Genomic DNA, 20927 nt, shown 5'->3' with positions numbered 1-20927 from the left:
ACTGTAATGAAGACATATATGCAGACATTCCCCCTTTTCTCCTGCCTTCTTATTAACTCTCTGTCAGCCCTGAATGGTCCATCTGCCTGGAACTATATGTCTGTCTGGATTTCCCACTCACCCTCCATTTCCTTCTCCTGTCATTTATGGTTCTCCATTGCCACTGCTGTCACCTGTCAGCCCCTCTGCTCACCCTCAGCCCACCATATGTGTGCTGGATTCATCGCTCGTCTGCCACTCTCCATCGGCGTCATGGCCCTTGTCTCTGCCTTTAGCCTCTGAGACCCGTACTCCGCCTTGGCCCTTTGACCCAGCGGCTCCACCATGGCTCTTAGCTCCCTCCTCTCCACCGTTGCCTGTCAGTACACCAGCTCTGCGGTGCTCCCTTATCACTCTGGCTCTGCCTTGGTCTGTCATTGACCATCCGCCGCCCTGGGAGTCCACTCCTCTGGCTCCGCCTCATCCCTCCATCTCAGGCTCTGTCAGGCTCGTCCTTCTCTTTGGCTCCACCTTCGCCTCGGTCTCGGGCGCCATCTGCTCTGCCTTGGCTCTCTGGATCCTCTGTATCGCCCTGGCTTATTGGCTCTCAGGCTCCACATCAGGCTCCACTTGCTCCGCCACCATCAGTTGGCCCCCTGGAGTTGTCTGCCCTTCCTCCACCATGGCTCCTCCCTCCGTCGGCTCCATCACCAACTACCACCATCATGGCTGTGTCCTGGGTCACTCCTGGCTCCTCCTCCTGCTCTGGTTCCCTCTTGTCATCACAACCCTGGACTTTGTTTATCATCCTCCTCCCGATCCTCCTGGTCATGCAGCCACCTCCTGATCCTCCTCTTTTTGTTCCAATCTTTTGCCATCCCCTCTGTCTCCTTCCTTCTCTATGGCACAAGGTCGCGCCTTCCGACTGCAGAGCTACCAGACTTTCAAGTCATTCTAAACACAATAAGACTATAAGACAGAAACAATAATCACATTGGACCTCATTGGTAGGAGACAAATTAAAAATCATTAATAATAATAATAATAAAAATGTGTTATAAACTCAACTGAAAATATCAAACATGTTTTATATTATCTGACACTATATGAAGAGCACTGAACTGAGCTGGATGGTGATATCACTGATTCAATGATGAACTGACTTTAAATATATATTTTTTTTATTTTGCTTTATCAGGATGTTTTTTCCTGTTTAACACTGTAGCTGTTTTGAAATTATCGGTATTGTATAAAGCGCTAAAGGTGACTTGATTGGACAGATTTGTAGTCTGAAGCAAAAAAATTAAAGTGTGTCCCCATCATATACTACGCTATTTTCTGATAAATCTTTAAACTCTGACTGCCCGATATCTGCAGACTTGCTCTGATTCCTCCAGACTGTAAACTTGTTTTGTAAAGTTGTTTTGTGTATTCTGTCCTAAAAAAAATACGGATCAATAAAATATTGACATTTAATCAACCTCATTTTGTTACAAACCCAACTTTGATTCATCTTCATAATCCAAATTTAGATACTTTTAAAAAAATATATGAGAGGTTTGCTCCTCCTTTGAAAGTCATGGTAACCAAAACCTGATATCCTGATATAAAATATATTTTATTACCAAAATGTATCACATACCAAAAACTACTACTGATAATACATTATATTTCAAGTATTTAAAAAGAGAAAGTAACAGAATATACTATATAGCCTATTATATAAAATTTGAAAAAAAAAAAAGTGGGTAAATGTGTGTTTGCAAATATAGAAATACAATATAAAAACAGACGCCAAAGTGCAAAATGTGTTGATGTGATGATATGCGGTTATACAATGCTATGCAAACATGAATCTAGTATGTGCTATGGCAGTGGTAAAGATGCATGGGCATTAATTTGCATCAATTTAACATTATGTAATCTTTTCAGACATGTCCACTTTCAAGCATTCCATGTAGTGAACATGTCATTTTACAGCAGATTTACTTCACAAACAACTGACAGTCTAAATTTAATTTTCATTTATAATAATATATTCTGCGTTGGTAACTTTTTGTGCCATCAGTAACTACAGTAAAAGCCTAAATTAAATCTGTTCATCATACAAAGTCAGTGTATCTCTTCCCAAGACTTGGATTAAACCACTTGACTCATATCAATGTTTTACCATGTCTTTTTGACCTTTTTGGGTCTTCAAAGTTTTTGTTTCCTGGACTTTCAATGCAACTCTTCAAAATGAGGGGGTTTCAGAATTGATTGAAGATGCTAGACAAACTCACTGTGCTTGAACTGAATGCCATCCCCCACATCTGTTGTGTTTAGATGGGCATTTGTGTCAAGTCAGGCGGTTTTCAGCAGAGAAATGAGACAACACATCTCTGATTGATTTGTGTAATTGATATGATCTTCCCTGGGTGGAAATTCGAGTCTGGAGACAGAGTGTGAGGGGAAGAGGAGGCCAAATCGATGTGGCTGGAATGTTCCAGGGTTGGCTGAGGTGAGATCAATAACTGTTCTCTCAGCACTAGCCACCCTGTGTCAATCGATGCTGTTTGAATTCCACAGCACCTGTTCCATTCTGCACGCCAAGCAAGGGCATGATCTGTCCCGTAATTCCTGGATCCAGGGCTGCCCTGACTGACACCTACACTAATGCTAATAGTCGTGCTGTGTTTGTTGGCCAGTGCAGTGAGAAGATCCCATAAATCCATAGCCGGCCAAGGTGTGCAAGTGGAAAAGCAAGCTGGCGATTGCACAATGCAGTTGCAAGCTGACTGAAGCTTTGGTGGCCATACAGTTCCTAATTTTCCATTCTCACATAATGAATTTTTTGTTCTTTGTGTTATGTTTCCTGCTGAGTCAGGCTGTTGGCTGCGTGAATCAGTTATCGCCATGAATCGGCCCTCGAGAGCGATTCGTTTCAGGTTTCATCACTGACCTACTAAGATGCTCCTCTTGTTTTCTCACTTATTAGCTTCCCTGACATCAGCAAAATTACTGCTCACTTGCTGATGCATTAGGCTGTATTGGCAGAACGTGGCCTTTTACGTGATGTCAGCGTCACTTTGGAGAGTCGTTGTTCATACTGGGTCCACTGAGGGGAGTACTAATATTAACCTCTAATTAATAAACCAAACCTTTATTAAAAGGCCTGAGAGCTAAATGTGATCTCGGGAGCTATGGGAGAGTGCTTTGCCAGAAAAGAGCGTGGACATCTAATTGGATATTGCTTATTCAGATGATGATGACATGCTAGCCCGAGGGAAACAAAGTGATCTGAATTTTATTGGTTTGAGGTCAATAGTAGTGAGGGCTAGTAACCAAAATATTGTTGGTTCAGACCCCTGTAAGTATTGATAAATGAACTTCACCATTATTCACCACTCAAGCTCAAGTTATTGCAGAAGGACTGATCCTCTCATAAGTGTACTGTAATTTTTCCCACTAAATGATGAAAATACAACAAGACCAGTCAGTCTGGGACAATTCTGTGAAAGCTTTTCTCCATTCTGGATGGTTAAAAGTATTTTTTCTTCTGCAATCTGACATATTTCCAAGCAAATAGGTGACGCTTATTTTTTTGTGAAATCATATGCTATTTACACTGAGTGGTTCTATTTATAAGAGATGGGTTCTATTTATACTGTGTTAAAATATCAGAATATTCTGCTAATTACATACGCAAGAATATACGCAAATAGTGGCAATTACTGCAATTACAATTACATTGTGATACATTATCAAACAGTATGCAATAATTTATTGAGTGTATGTTTTTTTTGTAATTCAAATTATTAAATAGATGCCACCTTATTGGGACAAAAGCCCTCCCTACACTTACCAACCCTACCCGACATTTATTGTCAACTTTATTTCCTTAATTAAAAAAAATAAAAATAATTATAAATAAAATAAAAATGCTTTTCTGATGTGATTTGAAATTTGGAAAGGGAAACGTTTGCCAAAAGAAAAGTTTGTCAAAGGACAGAATCGAAACCCATGCTAATCATATTATGGTAGTAAGTTTTCCAAAAACATGCTGGAAATAGGTTGACAACATGATTTTCATGCTAACAACATGCTAGCAATGTGCTATCAAATCTGTGTATATAAACTTTCAACCTTTTTAAAAGTTTTATAATTTTCTTTTAATTTTCAGGCTAGGCTTTTGCGAGCCAACTTCAAAGATTGTTCACAAAGTTTAATCGTCTTTTTTAAATTAATATTAATGACATAAAAAGCCAGGAAAGTGTGCTTAAGGAGAGAACACTTAACTTTGTTTAAAGTGCATTTCTAATATCCAATATGCCATATCAAAAGTACAAAGCATGACAAAATATTTTTTTATCATTATGTTTTAATAATCGTTTGTCATGCTCTGTAGACAGTTGTTTTGATGTGCTGACTAACATGCTAAAGTACATGTACTTGATTACAAATTTAACTAGTGTGTTAACATATTTAAAGTTCATCATATTTAATGTACTAAAGTGCATTTTCAGCATTACAAATTAAATTTCAAATAAACTTTAGTTCATACTTCAATATAAATATATTTGCATACATTTATACTATTCTTCATTCATTACATTGCTTGTGTATTAGCGCTATATTAAACTCTTCTCAGCTATGAGAAGTTCTTCATTGCTTTCTGTTCCTTCTTGTTCAGTGTCACTATTTATTTATTTATTTGTTTTTATTTATTTATTATTATTATTATTATTTGCATTGATTTGCTCACTGGCATGGAATACCTTAGTTTGCAGCGGGGCAATGGGTATGGCATGAGAAGAGGCAGGTGTTTTGTGCGTGTTACTGGGAAAGCGATTATTTGGGATCTGTGGAGGTCAGACAATCCTTTACTTTCGGCAAGCCTCGAGTCAGTCTCACTGGAACCTTGATTTTTTTATTTATCTATTATTTATTTTCTCGAGAGCATGTGCTAATCTGCGAGAACATGTCTCTCTCTGTACAACACCTGTAATATCTCACCTTAACTAGATGCTGGAAACAGTCATAACTTATGTGGTCACACAATTATACATGTTTCATAAGGTGTTGAATTTGGATGGGTTCCCGTTTTTTTTTTTTTTTTTTTTTTTTGTGGTTGGCATGTGGAGGGAACAGAAGAATTAAACTAACTGAGCGCCATTGTTCTTAAATTTTCAGGCGCAAACACAAGGATTGGTCCTGACTTTGTGATGGCAATCGTCCATCAAAATTGCATGTTCTGCATGTCTTTCTGAAAACCACTCTCTGTTGTTCCTCTTTTCAGCACATAGTTTGCACCATGGGCCTGAAGTGGTACCCCCATCCGGAAGTCCTGCACTGCATAAAAGGATGTGAGGTAAGACATCCGGACAAATGTCCATATCCTCTCAAATGGCTCTCTATCCTGTCTTCCTCTACCTCATTGGCAAAACTCTTGCCTTGACCTCCATTTGCAGAGGCCCAAGAAGATTTATGAAGATGAAGATGTAGAGGATCTCTACACTAAAGTCAGTACATGTCCAAGTGACTGTGATGTTCAGTGCTCCTCCTATCTTTCTGTTTTCCCCTCTGTGCTTGTCGATACCTGTCACTTGGTGTGATATGTTTCTAGTACAGACTGGTATATCTACAAATGTTTAAGTAACTCTCACCTACACCATACATGCCCTTTCTTGTTTGATAAGTAGGGATCTGACAAAAAAAAATAAAAAAAAAAATAAAAAAGGTTCAGTTCACCAATTTCTGCCACATACAAAATAAATAATGCTTTGGTAAATCATAATAATGCGATAAAAAGTTAAAAGTGAGAGAAACTAAGTGTTAAGGCTGTCAAGGCTTTTTATATTACAAGTAATTATATTACTCTCACTGTTATATCACATGACTTTGATTTAGCAATTTTAATTTTAAAAGTCAAGATTATTAGAAACAAAGTTGTAATTATGAAATATTAAGTATAATAAGTATTAAATATATAATTAAAAAATTATATATATATTATGGCATAGCCAGTCTCATAATTTTGACTTTGTATCTTATCATTATAACTTTTTATCTTCATAATTTTGATTTAGTGTCTTATCATATTGTACTTTTTTAATCCCTTTATTCTGACTTAGCATAACATTGCTTTAACTTTCTTATTCATAATTATGATTTACCGTTTTTATTCTGACTTTTTTATCTCATAATTATGATGCATGACCGCATAATTTTGAATTTTTATCTTGTAATTAACATAACTAATTTTGATGTTTATGAGACTTTTGTCTCATAATTATTAATTAGTATCTCATCATTTATATTTTTATCATATAATCATTTCTTATTTTTGTCATGACGGTTTAATTATTATATTATTTTATTTACTTTCTTTCTTTCTTTCTTTCTTTCTTTCTTTCTTTCTTTCTTTCTTCCTTCCTTTCTTTCTTTCTTTCTTTCTTCCTTTCTGTGCCACATTTATGACACAAAAGCCTAGAGGCAATGAAGCACTGAATAAAATTTGTTTGGCAAAACTGCTGCTTTCGTCATATAAGTAGACAACTGTCTCTCCATTTCTCCTGTTAGTGGTGCTCAGAATGAGTTCTCTTTCTGTTTTTATCTTAGCCTTTCATGGGTGACAATTACTGTGATGCAATCAACAACAGAGCCTACTGCAACTACGATGGAGGCGACTGCTGCCACTCCACTGTAAAGACTAAGAAGGTACCGTTCATGTCTGCAACGTTTTTCTTCAGTTATATATTTCATGCATCCATTATGTACAGTATGTCTAAATTCAAAACCATACTAAGACTGACTAAATTTAGAGATGAAAGTCACTGATGAGCATGAGATTCTAGATGTTACCATGCACTGACCATCTGACTCGTATTGCACACAAGAATGGAAAACACTTTCCGGCAAACTCTAATCTGATTGGCTGCCTTTACATAATTTCTTGGACTCAGGATACACAGGTATTTATCAGTATGCCTGGAAACAAAAACCTGTTTGCAAAGTATCAAGTTGTTACAATGACCGCTTCTGAGAAACTAATCCCTGGATGTCCGCCAGATTAGTGGCACGCAGTTTTTCCACTTTGCTCCCCTTTAATTTGCACAATAAGTCATGGACTGAATTCCAGGTTAGATTTATTTTATTGTATTATGGTATAATCTAATAAACCTATAAACCTGCTCCTAAAAAAAAAAAAAAAAAAAGTTTTTAGCAGGTGACAGACAACAGCCAAAATTAGAATTGTATTTATTATTATTTTTTCCTGTTCATATAAAGGGACAGCATACATTCATTTCATATTTAACATGATAGAACCAGCCACAACAACTGACAAAACATTTTATCAATTGCCTGGTTTCTGCTTTCACATCCACACAGCTGTATATTAAATATCAAATATCTTAGATTTGGCAGTGATGCTTCATCATTTTACATTCTGTTCGAAGACTAAACAGGGCTCCAGACGAAAATTTCAGAGAAATTAAAATTACTATTTTAATTATTGCATTTCATAAATACATAGTTACTAATAATATTAAATATTTTGAGCTTGAGTTGGGGGGCATAGATTGTAAGTGTACATTCATTAATTAAGCATGAAAAAAATGTAAATACATTTAAAGTAAAAAAAAAAAAAAATCTAATCAAATAAATATACAAATTTTCTGACAGTAAGACTAAGGACTATTGTAGAAAAATTGCCATTAGGGAAATTCACCATAATATAAATCATTTGGTGTCTATGTTTTCTACAAATAAAAATTCATTTAGAATAATAAATAAATTATATTCCTTAACCACTGTCATACTTTTAATGCAATTTACAATAATAATAATTAATATTTACTATGAATTATTATGAATATAATGTTTATATTGATATGAAGACATTTCATTTGAATATACCATATTTCTGCCGAAAGAACATTGCTACAGTGGTAGATCCATGGTAAACCATGGTAAATGGTTTTAATGTAGTAACACTCATCCCAAAATGTTAGCACAAGTGTGTATTACATTAAGCAAAAACTAAATGTTTCTTGTTTCCTGCTTTTGCTGTATTATAGATCCAATTGGATAAATTATGCAGCTATAGTCTCAGAGTGTGGTTTGAATGTTTACTTAAAGAAAAACCTCCATAACTTTTTTTGTTGTTTTGTTTTCTTTGTTTGTTTCACATTTTAAAAGTTTTTTTTTACTTTAACATTGATTTGACATTGGTATTTTTAAAATGAAACCAAACTGTACTCCCAAACTTAAAGTTTTTATAACAATTATTTTTGCCCTCTAAGGACCTCAGAGAAACTTTTTTTTTTTTAAATTGACACACAAGGGTTAAACTAGTTTAAATCACAGAGACAATTTGGTTTTGTAATAATTTTTTTGTGGCAAATTGAAGCGCTTCTCACTGGATATCACCGTTTATGGTGTTGCATATTTGAGATCGGTCTGCTAGCAAACACTGGGGGAAAGTTGTGGCCTAATGGTTAGAGAGTTGGACTTATAATCCAAAAGGTTGTGAGTTCGAGTCTTGGGCCATCAGGAGTTGTAGGTTGGGGTAGTGAATGTACACCGCTCTCTCTCCACCCTCAATACCATGACTGAGGTGCCCTTGAGCAAGGCTCCGAACCCCCAACTGCTCCCCGGCTGCTGCAGCATAAATTATGCCCACTGCTCCGAGTGTGTGTTCACAGTGTGTGTTCAATGCTGTGTGTGTGTGCACTTTGGATGGGTTAAATGCAGAGCACGAATTCCAAGTATGGGTCACCATACTTGGCTCTCTTTTTTTGCCTGGTCAGCTTTGTGCTTTATCATCTTATGTGCCCATACATAAGGTTACTTAGCAGACTTAGCAATTATTTTTCTTTTCCAGGCAGCTCTGAGCTGTTTCTTTTCTTCTCCTTGTCTTGCACTGTCATCTTCTTAAATATTTGGCAAATAGTCAGATTGTGAGTGTATGAACGGTGATTATTCATTGAATCCAGTCTACTAGAGGAAGCTTTTTTTGGGATTTTTACAATATGCAGCCTACGTCATTGAGCAGACAGAGATCTCAGCTGGGGTTGACCATGCGCCAGTGTTGATAGAAAGTTAAATTATTCTGAAACCATAAGCCAGATTGCTGGTGCCTCCTTCATCCCAATAGTACCGTATATCACACAGTTTGTCAGAGAGATGGGGATAAAGTCATCTTTTGATGAGCTAGATCGTTTTGGTTGCATGGCATTGCTTCATAACAGCATCAGTTTGCTTTATGTAGCTTAATATATATCAGAAGGGATTTGCAAAACATGCTGTCTCTGGAAATAGCTAGAGTTTGGGGAAGAGTCATCATATTGAGTCATACTGAGATTGATGGATTGCGGGAGTTGTGCTGTAGGTAATCTGACTGTTGGCTCCAGGAGTATCACCACAACCATTTTTTTGTTCCCAATGTGCACCACATTATCTTCATCTGTTCAAATTCCCAAACTCATTCATACATTTCCTAGGCATGGCCACAAACACAAGTGCAGATCAATGGAGTTCACGCATTAGCGCACAGATAAGCAGCGGTCTGCTTTGCTATGAGCCTCTGATTTCTCTGTGCCATTCCTGGAGTATTTTGATGAGATGATTACTTGAGATAGTGTTTGACTGTTTGTTGTCCCTGCAAATGTACTCCTGGTCATCCCCACAACAAACGTTTGTAACCTCACCACCTGATTTTCATTTATCTCAAGAAAAGTTGAGGGTTGATAGTTTCATACTGAAAATCACAGTAGAGTAGCAACATACTTGATGTTTAGAAGGATTGGGGAGATTTCATTAGAAACAGCATTGACAGAAATTGCGGCAGGATCTGTGTATGGAGCGAGGTTTTCATTTAGCCAGTTGCTGGTTTAAAAAGTTTAGCTGGTTGAATATTGCAACAACATAGATTGGGTTGTCAGCCCAAATATTTGTTTATTTTAAATCTTATTTTAAGTGTTGCCAGCAATGCCTGCAGTGAGGTCTGTCTCTTTGGGACCGCTCTTTGGCCATGATGCCTGTAAAAAAAACAGCATATGCTGGTTAGGTAAGATTTGAAGCATGGAAGCTAATTTGAGCTGGTTTAACCCTTGTGCACTGTTCGATTTCTGTGTACACCCTTTATGGAGCGGGTCAAATTGACCCTAATTGGATTCAATACAATTCCTCAAAAATCACACTATGAAAAACAACAAAGATTCACTTACAAACTGAAAACTTTTATTATCAACATTTTTTCAAATAGTCCCCCAAAAATATATCTGAAGGTACGATTTAATGAAAATGTTTTTTAACCATTTTTAAAGATTGTTTTTTTTTTTTACAAGATTTGAAAATAAACAGTATGCTGACTTGTTTTGCATATACATTTTTTTTTCTTAGAACATCATAACTGAACAATTAAATGTAGCTGTATAATGAAAATATTTATCTTCTTTAGTTGGCTGTTTTGTAAACTCATTTCATAAAGTCATGAAGTTACTTTTGACATGATGAGCACACAGCAAATGTGTGCTTTTGGCATTTGAATTTCTTGCACTTCACACACATGGTGCTGGTTTTGCTGTTGCGCATGAATGGGCACACCTCACATCTCTTCCATTTTCTTTTCCCTATCATCTGTGTTCACTCCTTTATTTTCTGTGGGTCTGACTCCAGATGCACGTTTCTGCCCTCCATGTTCAGAATCTCTTTGGGTAACTCAGGTTTGTCATTTGTAATTTGCCATTAATTTTGAACACCATGATTTAGCTTTTCGAAGTGTGTTTGGTTAGGGCTATAGCACTTTTAGATACACTTACACTTTAGAACTGGAGCTGATGCCCTGACATACATGAAATATTTTTTTATTTTTATTTTGTGTCTGTACAGTTTCTTTTGAATGGCTGTCTATGAGGGTCAAACTGACCTACGAACATCACACATGTAATTTTAATTTTGCGTGTATATGTAAAAAAAAACCCAGCATGTTGAAACTTTGCATGCATATCCATGATGATAAATGAGAAAAAGTCACAAAATATCAATAAAAGAAAAAAAGGTTTAATATTATTTCAGGTAGCTTGAAAAAATAAATGATAGGTAATTTTTACCATCTGTGGCTTACAAAATATTTTCTGTATTGATATAAGTGTGGAAATCCTAATTTTTTAGCTTCATAAAGTAGTAAAATAATAAAATAACAAAATATAACCAAGAAATGTTATTATTTTGGTTCAGTACAGTTTCCTTAGAGCGTTAAAATATGCGGGTCAAATTGACCCGCGAACATCACGAACGTAATAGTAATTTTGTTTGTATATGTCAAAAAACACCAGCATGTTGAAACTTTGCATGCATGTTCATGATGATAAATGAGAAAAAGTCACTAAATATCAAGAAAAAAAAAAAAAAACATAGGTTAACCAGTATTTCCAACAACTAGAAAATCGAAACGGGTGAAATTGACCCGCAACATAACACAAGGGTTAAGCTTGTATTATGCTGGTCCTATGCAACCAGGACCAGCTTATAACCAGCTCAGGACCAACAGAGGACCAGCTCAAACCAGCTGCCATGCTTCAAAACATACCTAACAGGGGTGACCCCAAAGCAAAGGCAGCCAAGGCACTTCCCTGCTGCTTGTGTGTTTGTTTCCTTTCCTTATCTCACCCTGTCGTGCTCACTTTATCCCAGCTCCCCGTCATGTTCTCTGAAGGGTTGGCGTATTAAGATGTTCTGGATGACTAGCTGTGTATTATTCCTGTCAGGGACTTTGAAGGTGCGAGTCAAACTGAATCTCAAGTCACAGCAGGATGCTTTACTAATCACTACAAGCTGTTGGCATGAGGAAGGAGGCCAGTGGGCATATTAGGGCAATGAAAGAGAGAGCCTTTGGTTTTCTTTACAAGAGATTCCTTTCTGGCAGAGGATGGGAGATTTTAAAGTCCAGAGTTATGTTTTTGATTATTTTAAGCTCTCAGGGTCGGTGATTTAGAAAGACTTAACCTTGAAATGTTAGCTGAGCAGTTTCACCTCGCCGATGAATTTTACTTTTGATCAAATGGCAGGTTAGAGGTTTCAACAAACCCCTAACCATTAAACTAGCCATTTTTTTTTTTTTTTTATTTTGGCTATTGTTGTGATTTAAAGTGCGTTAAAGTTTTCTTTTATCTGCAAACACTGGATACTGGACATGATACTGTATCGTTAAATCATGTGTACACAGGTGTAGAAATGTAATTCTTCTGTAATTCTAATATGTATATATATATATATATATATATATATATATTATATATATATATATATATATATATATATATATATATATATATATATATATATATATATATATATATAATATATATATATAGTAGTCAACATCTGAAGTGGATCAAACCCTTTTTTAAGGGTGCAGTTAAAACATTGTAAAAAGGTCAAATAATTAGAAACCTTTTTTTTTTTTTTTATTTATGTTTTTTTTTACATTTCAACGAAATGTTACTTATTTAATATTATTCATAAAATAATTAAACCACTAAAATCAGACTCTCTGTGGCCTTTTAAGATAACTGAGGGACAACACGAATCCAGTAGGTTCTTGTTTGCATTCCCAACTCTCAATACCATGCCAAAAAATAAATGTAAAGGCCAACCCGCAGTCGTGGCTGTAGTAAATGTGTGTCTCCTACCTTTTTATAAGACATAATTATCAATGCATGTTGGTTGCCCTGCAAAGTTTATGGCTAAGGAGCCATATCTCCAAATTAGCTTTTCAGTTTTCCAAATTCTTTCCTTTAATCTTGGCTGTTTTAGGGAAAAGTGGCAATGAAATGCCAGCCATGCAAGATTGTTGCAAGATTGCTGTTTCTGCAGCAACAATGAGGCTGGGAGAGTTTCGAGACTTCCACAACAGTGTTTTCTCTATCGAGGCTAAGACTGAAAGTGGAAGACTATGCAATTTCCACAGGTTTAATGGCCTGAGCACACGACTGAAGGAAAGTGTGTTCTAAATACATCATCTAGACCAATATGAATAATCAGAATAAACTATTTTTCTGCCAAGTATAGATCATTATCCTAAATGTGAAGTCTATATACATTTGACAAGCTACGCAACAACTTAAAACATTAATAAATAATATGTGGTCACATATCAAGGCAAGGCTGCAAGACCAATATGAAAAGTAGAGGAAGCAACACCGTTAACTGGTTAATGAAAAGGTCGCCTACTATATACAGAACCTCTTATTAGAGAAATAATCTTAAAATAACAGGAGCAACACAAATTGCTGTTGCTTTAAAAACTTCTCTCAGATTGACATGCTACCGAGCCTCAGTGCAGACCAGCATTATGCTGTGGTGTGTTTTGAAGTGCTCTGTCTGTGCGCCGATCCCCAGCCCCCTCATACTATTTCCCTTCATCTGCAATATGACACATGCATGCGCTCTGCAGAGGTTGGGGGTCATGTGCCATGACGTACATGGTCTGTCAGGGAATGCGTGTGTGTGTGTGTTCTGGACTGGCCTCTGCCCCATGCTGACATTCCCAGTCACCATCGATGAGCCCCAGATGTGGCAGCTGGTCCCGCCACCCTAAAGGTCAAGGGCAGAGGAAACCATGGCAAATTTGCCACCCACATCTTAGTCCGATGGTGAGATAAGGAGAGGGTGCTAATTGAGAACTCTTAAAGGTTGCATGTTGTGAGAAGGAAGGAAAGGGAAGGGAAGCGAAGGGGAAGTCTGAGAAAGTGATTAAGTACTAGAGGAAAAAATTGAAGTGTTCACCACCTTCTGGGTTCTCAACAACAATTGCCTGCTGAAAAAAGCCGAAACAGCTTTAATTGGTGCACCACTTTCTTTCTTTCTTTCCTTCTTTCTTTCTTTCTTTCTTTCTTTCTTTCTTTCTTTCAGTAAGGTTAACAAAATGAATGTGTTCAAATGAGAGGGAAGGCACACAGTTGAACAGGAAATGGCATGCAGGGCAATGACTGCTGGTTTTGATATGTGTCCGGTTCATGCTTGTAAAAGCTTCATGGGGTAAGTGGCTCTGTAGAGTTAAGTTCTGTTCACACAAACATGTTTTGTTTTCATTAATTAGAAATACATTTCACATTTCCATCTGGAGAACTGCACTCTCACATTACAAAAAGCTTTTTCTTCATATGTTTTTTTTTTTTTTTCTTGTTAGCCAGCACACATATCTATACATCCTTACTTTAGTTTTAGAAGCAAAACTGGGTGATGTACCATTAATAATGAAATAATAATAAATTAATGCAATATAAAAAAAAGATTAAAAACTTAAAGAAAAGAAAAACTAAAAAAAAGAAATATTCACTTTTCTAACTTGCTGAAATAAGCTGAAGTACTAAAATTACAAATATGATAGATTATAGTATTAAAATTGTGCTGAGATTTGCTTATGCCAATAAATCAAAATACATGTTCCTGTGAGCAAGTAAGGAATACTGCTGCTATGTACATATCAGTTATGAAACATCTCCCATATATAATATATAATAAATTACTCAATAGGAGATCTATACAGGTGGAGCTGGGGAAGGTGGAGGGTTTCTGAAGCGTGGCCACTGCTACAGCGAACTCTAGCCAAGTATTTGAATCCTGAGCTCTTATTGGCTTTGATGTGAAAATAAGGCAATCATCTGCGCCATGTGATTGATGATGTAATTAAATCAGACTGAGTTAGAACATATCGGCCTGCACCATCTAGAGTTTCATGACAGCACTTTGTATTCTAATGTTCACTTTCGTCCATGGAAGAACTGTATATCAGTCCATTCCTCCAGGTAACTGAAACCAGCCCTAGTTACATGACTCTCATATCACATTACAAACTCGTTGTCTCTTGTTTCATAATGCAAATGGCATCATCTTCCAGATGATGATTGTAGTGAAGATGACCATCGTGAAATGAAATATTGTAATATTAATTTCAGTGTTCATCTTGTAGCCAGGGCAATTGTTTTGTACACTGTGATGGTTTCACAGAAGAAGCTTTAAGATTATTTGTAATGGCAGTACTCTACATACTTAACAATTAATGCCATTCCAATTAGTAGCATATTCACATTAACTTAATCACAATATTCTGTTAAAATGAGCTACAGTAAAATGCACAATATGAACATGAAAAGTGCTTGCATTGTTCAAGGGAATCAACATATATTCAGATTTCACACTGAAGTGCCTCCACTTTAGACTTGACTCAAACCCTCATCTGTTTTCAGGTATAAAAGGCAGGATAATACTCCATTATCGATGCTATGAATTAGAAAATCCACTTTGTTATGCACCAAGATAAATTAGCATGTGAATTCATGTCATGAACTAATCACTCAGCCACTGAGGCTAAGATGAATGGTTACGTGAATGTGAAAATGTGAACTGCACATATGGTCCTAGTTTTAAACGACTGGAGATGCATTTTATCCTGAAAAGCAGCTGAGGCCTGTCCCCAAGGGAGGCTACATTGCAGCAGCTGGTGTCAGTGATGCACTGCCAACATTCAATTGTGACGTCAAGTACCAAACAACATTCAAATTCTATTTTCAATCCTTCTAAGGGGCTCATCAATTTTTCAAGGCATTGCCAAATCTAGACATCATGACCAATGATGCAAGCTGTTGTTACGTTCTTAAAAATAAAGGATCTTTGTTGGAATCAATGACTCTTTAACATCCATGAATCTTTCCATCCCATAAATAGTACAAAAGGGTTCTTCGTATTATTAAAATGTTCTCCACTTGAAAAAGAAGAAGAAGAAAAAAAGGTTCTTTTAAGATCTGTTCACTGGTTGGTTCTTTGATCAACCAAAAATGGCAGAGGTGTCTGGAGGTCCAGTGTCCTGCAGAGTTTAGCTCCAGCCATCTCCAACACACTTACCTGGAAGTTTCTAGTGAGTCTGAAGACCCTAATTAGCTGGTTCAAGTGTTTTTAATTAGGGTTGAAACTGAACTCTGCAGGTCAGTGGAACTTCCACAAATTGGTTTGGACACCCTTTTCAATGACCTCATTGTGAAAACCCCTGGAGGGACCTTTATTTTAAGAGTGTACTCCAAACCTTTTGGTTTGTATGCTTTAACTTGTTTCTTTTCTCCTTCAAGGTGATTCCGTTCCCCATGACTTGTGACATCCGAAGAGAGTGCGCTTGCCGGGACCCCAATGCCTTGGAGAACCGAAAGGGCGAGCACTTGCACTCACTTGGTTAAAACGCTCCACCAAGCCGGTGTGCGGACTGGGATAGGATCAGATATTCTTCCCAGAAATGCTGCTGCTTCACAGTTGTACCTCTCTTCTTATAGCTGATCATCATTTCCATGTCTAAGTCTACCTGTTATCTCTTATAGTACATTTGAAAAAGGATCTCAAATGCCAAGTCCCCACAAAGGACCAAAGTTGGTTTGTTCATGCCATCTGTAGATCACTCACGAACTTTCCAAAAAATGAAGAAAAATGAAAGCTAGGCATCTCGAAGGAAATATACTGATTTGACCAAAGCCAGAAAAAGAAGAAACAACTTTCGACTGATGCACTCTCTAAGTCGTTTAGAGGGCTTGATTTGTTTTAGTTTTATATCAAATCTGACCTCATTCATCCCAGGAAGACGTTGCATGGCGTTTCAACCCTCAAATGTGTCTCATGTCCCTATAGAAGCAGACTGCATCCCAAAACAAGAATGGTACGATTGGCTGGATAGCAATCACAAGCTGATTTTAAAGACTAATCAGCAATTATTTGAATGTTCCTGAAATGAAACAAATGTATCAAATATAATTGCACAATGGGGAATGGCTGCAGATCCTGTCGCCCACTATTTATGTTCTGTTACAAAATAATTGTGAATTAAGTTTCATTTAAAATGCACACAGACAGATCCGAGCATAAATACGGTAAGAATTAACTAGTTTGTTTAGCATGGCTGCTTTTGTTGCTGCTATGATTGCTGCTAATTAGTCAAACAACAGACAACAGGAATATGCAGGCCATGATCCAGTGTGTCGTCCGTCTGCCTTAACACTTACCTCTGATCAATTCACCCATCAAGACAAAAGACCTCTTATTACAGCTCAGCCAGTACTGAATCGTAACTCGTCTAGTCCAAATGCAAAATAGACACAAATTCCTGAATGTAGAGTTCATAAACCTTTTATTTTACGTAAATGCTTAGTTCACCCAAAAACTCTATCACTTACTCACACTTTTCTGTGTGTGTGTGTGTGTGTGAAAATGCTTTAAAAAAAAAAAAAATCATAAAATAAGTACTTCTTATCCATAAAAGTATTCCATACAAGTCTTCTGAAGCCAAGCTGGTCTGGTCTGAGGAAGAGATTTAAATTAAATTGATTATTCACAGAAAACGTCCAAAAGGTGTCATACTTCAATCTGACAGCAAACATGGAATATACAGTATATGTGTGCTCTGATGGAAGGGAAGCTTTTCAGCAAGTAAAACCAACTTAACCTTTGGTGTGTTGCTCACACAAACCCATTGAATCTCATTGAATCTGTTGCCAGTCAAAAACGTTTTTAAGGGTAACTTACAGCACATGTGCCAATGTTTTAACCACTTGTATGTGTTTTTGCCAAAAAAACTTAAAATAATTTAATTTAGCTTCAATGTAATTGGAATGACTTTATATACACAATCAGAGTAAGCGAGAGAAGAAAAATAATCACTTTAATCATTATTTATTACTAAGAGATAGTTCACCCAAAAATGAAAATGTGCTGACAATTTCTCCCCTCAGGTCATCCAGTATGTAATTGAGTTAGTTTCTTCATCAGATTTGGAGAAATGTAGCATTGCATCACTTGCTCAGCGATTAATCCTCTGCAGAGAATGGATGCCATCTTTGTGCAGTACATTAAGGATTATTTTGTCTATTTTTTTTAAAATGGACATCACTTTGTGCAATTGTGGATGTATGGTAGTTAAATTATAATAACTATGACAATTATGATTAAAAAAAGAAATAATACCTGAAGAAAGTCAAGCAACCATATCATATTTTATTTTGTTTGTTTGTTTATATATATTGAGTCATAATGTATGTGGCATAAAGATTTCATGATTGGATGCCGAAGTCAATAATTTATTTTATTGTGTTTGTAGTGGCACAGGTGCAGTCATTTAGATTTCAAAAGAAAAGATTAAATGAAATTGAAGAATAAGAGAAAGAAGAACAAGATGTAGTAGTAATGTTTCAGTGTTCAGTATTTGTCTTAATGATCTCAGTTGCTGCACTTTTTTGGTAGCCCGTTGGACGAAAGTTTAAAATCGCCTCTATCATTAGGCAGGACAATTTGTGAGGTAATACAGGAGGTGTTTGGAATTAGTAATTTTTGATTTTCCTTTTTATCGTGTGATATTATCATATGCAATATTATTACTGATGGTAATTGTGGTTCCAGTTGGTTCACATCTGGTTTCATCGTAAAATGCAGAGCAATGTGACATGTGGAAACATGTTATTGGATTGATATGTCCTGTCTTTGGGACCATGGAAAACTGGCTTTAATATTTATGTTTCTGAAAGTGGGAAAATGAATCCTCTAAATAGGTAATTTATATGTATGTTTTTTTTTTTTTTCATATTGTGAGTTAGTTTGAAGGATTTATTATTATTATTATTATTATTATTATTATTAATAATAATAAGAAGAAAACTACAGCACCCAAATAAATATGTATGTGTGTCAAAATATCTATACGATGCAATATACAATACAATAGTACAAGAGTACAATATTTATAATAATAACAATAATGTATTATTATTATTACTATTATTATTATCATTAATAAAGATTTATTTTGTTATATATTCTTGGGAGAACCAATGTATTAAGTTGCTATTACCTGAAATTATGTAATGGTACTCAAGATAACAGTAGTCAGCATTTATTGCCAAAATGGACAGCAAAACTGATAAGCAACCGCATCGCCAAATTAGCACAGACATCAAGTAACGTGCCAATTATGAAAGGTCTTGTGATTTATTTCCTTTTTAAGTCATTTTCTCACTCTTCTCATACTTATTATACGTTTCTCCATCACTATGTGCAAATAAGCAATCCAAGATACTAGAACCAGCTCCGAGTGCAATTACGCCAAATACTATATATATATATACTTTGCTTTAGATGTCTAAAAGCGTACAGGTCTAAAATTGTTTGTTGGTTTGTTAAATGAAGTTTTCAGTGGGTTGTTTGACACTACTGTATGCACCATAGGATTTCTCGCTGTACCTCATGCCTGTAATATTTACAGCTTCCATATTTTGGTATGTTAGTCTTTTTTTTTTTTTTTTTTTGCGTATATTAACAACATATAAAACTGTACATAGAAGAACTATTTATTGAGAGTGTTATACTTTTGTAAGTTATATTTTTTATTGTTTATGTAAGTTATTTGTACAATGGTCTTGTAAATGTAAATTTTATGTAAAATTTGGTTATTGGGGCTCTTACACTATTTTTATTTTTATCCATTTCTCCTGTTGAAGACCAAATACAATGCTTGTTTTCTTGTGTTTTTTTTTTCATGAAAGATAAAAAACTAGATTCAAGAAGAAAATTCAAAGACAGAATGTAATTCAGTTACATCTCACAGTTTATATATTGCCATTAATCCAGTTGAGACACTAAATAAATGTTATAGTAATATATATATATAGTTTGTTAATGCAGCACATTTATTCTGTGGCAGTACCCACAAGAGAAGAGTGTAATCATGGTATATCTTGCAGTAGGTAAAATCCATTATATCAATGAGAGTCTTTCCAATTTGTACCAAACATATTGAATATCTCTTAAAAATGTCCAAAATTCAGAGCTCACATGTATAGCATTGGACAGTTGAAGAGAACATGTTTCTGTTTTTGGCCTGCCAATATGTTAGCGCAGGTGTCAAAATATGTATGCGCAAAGCAAATCATCAAAAAAAGTCAACTTCTATTTATTTGTATTGTTTTTGGATGGTGGAAAAACGTTAAGAGAACAAACTAATGGAATTGTATCAAGATCTTTATTACAGGTTCATATAAATGTCTTGACCGGTTGTAAATAGTGTTGTGAAGAAGTGTACCAGTAAAATGCCTTGTATATTTAAAGAGTTTCATTAGACACGATACATTTATGAAAGTTATTTAAATTTGAGTAATGCACCATGTTCATCAGCATTACAGCTCCATCAGCATCAAGAGATGTACTTGAAGTGTCCTTTAATTTGATTCACTGTTCTAAATTCTCCTGCCAATTCTCTTGTATTTGTGCCTGTTATTCAAAAACCCATTTGTGTTTGGTGATGCTGGCCATGTCTGCTCTTCACATTGATAATAAATTATAAGCAAAATTCTGACCTCTGCTTCATTCATGCATATAATGCATTATTGTTTTTCAAGTTGAGAGGATTCCCAATCCAGTTTGTCGATAGTGCGGATAGAGTTTGTGTTTTTATTATATTTGTTCAGTTTCAGGTCTATCTGATCCCTCGACTCAAGAAACGATATATATATATATTTTTTTTTTTTTGGCGCGTACCACATTTCCTTACATTACACTGTGGCATGCTTGTGTTTTTTGGTAACACTTTAAAGCAAGGTTCCACAAATTTAACATTAGTTTACAATTCAATAGCCAACATAAAATAAAAATTATTAATAGTTTTACAGAATATATTATTCTAGTTTTATAGTATAATATATATATATATATATATATATATATATATATATATATATATATATATATATATATATATATATATATACATACATATACTAATACATTTAAAATTTGCAGTGGTTTAAATAAACATAAATTAGCATATGAACAAAGAATCAGAAATGTATAGTAGTATATTTATAAATTAACATTACCCTAGATTAAACACTCATTGTTTTAATACACTGCGCAAATGTTGAATTTAATCATATTAG

The 20927-nt window shown here is 35.5% G+C and overlaps 1 protein-coding gene across 2 annotated transcripts in view; it reads left to right on the top strand.

Moving 5' to 3' along the window:
- Positions 1–20384, top strand: part of LOC127989619 (pappalysin-1-like) — a 116449-nt gene extending 96065 nt beyond the window's left edge. The window contains exons 21-24 of one of the 2 annotated variants that reach the window (XM_052591438.1): positions 5258–5329; positions 5430–5480; positions 6580–6678; positions 16092–20384. In XM_052591438.1, coding sequence (XP_052447398.1) covers positions 5258–5329; positions 5430–5480; positions 6580–6678; positions 16092–16196 — 327 coding nt within the window. In that variant the 3' untranslated portion in view covers positions 16197–20384. The remainder of the gene's footprint in view (positions 1–5257; positions 5330–5429; positions 5481–6579; positions 6679–16091) is intronic. The other variant, XM_052591439.1, reaches the window with a different exon arrangement.
- The last annotated feature ends 543 nt before the right edge of the window (positions 20385–20927 follow it).

The sequence above is a fragment of the Carassius gibelio genome, chromosome A5 (assembly GCF_023724105.1).
Source record: "Carassius gibelio isolate Cgi1373 ecotype wild population from Czech Republic chromosome A5, carGib1.2-hapl.c, whole genome shotgun sequence".
NCBI classification, from domain to species: Eukaryota; Metazoa; Chordata; class Actinopteri; order Cypriniformes; family Cyprinidae; genus Carassius; species Carassius gibelio.
The sequence above is the reverse complement of the archived record's forward strand: the minus strand, read 5'-3'. Positions and strand labels throughout refer to the sequence as shown.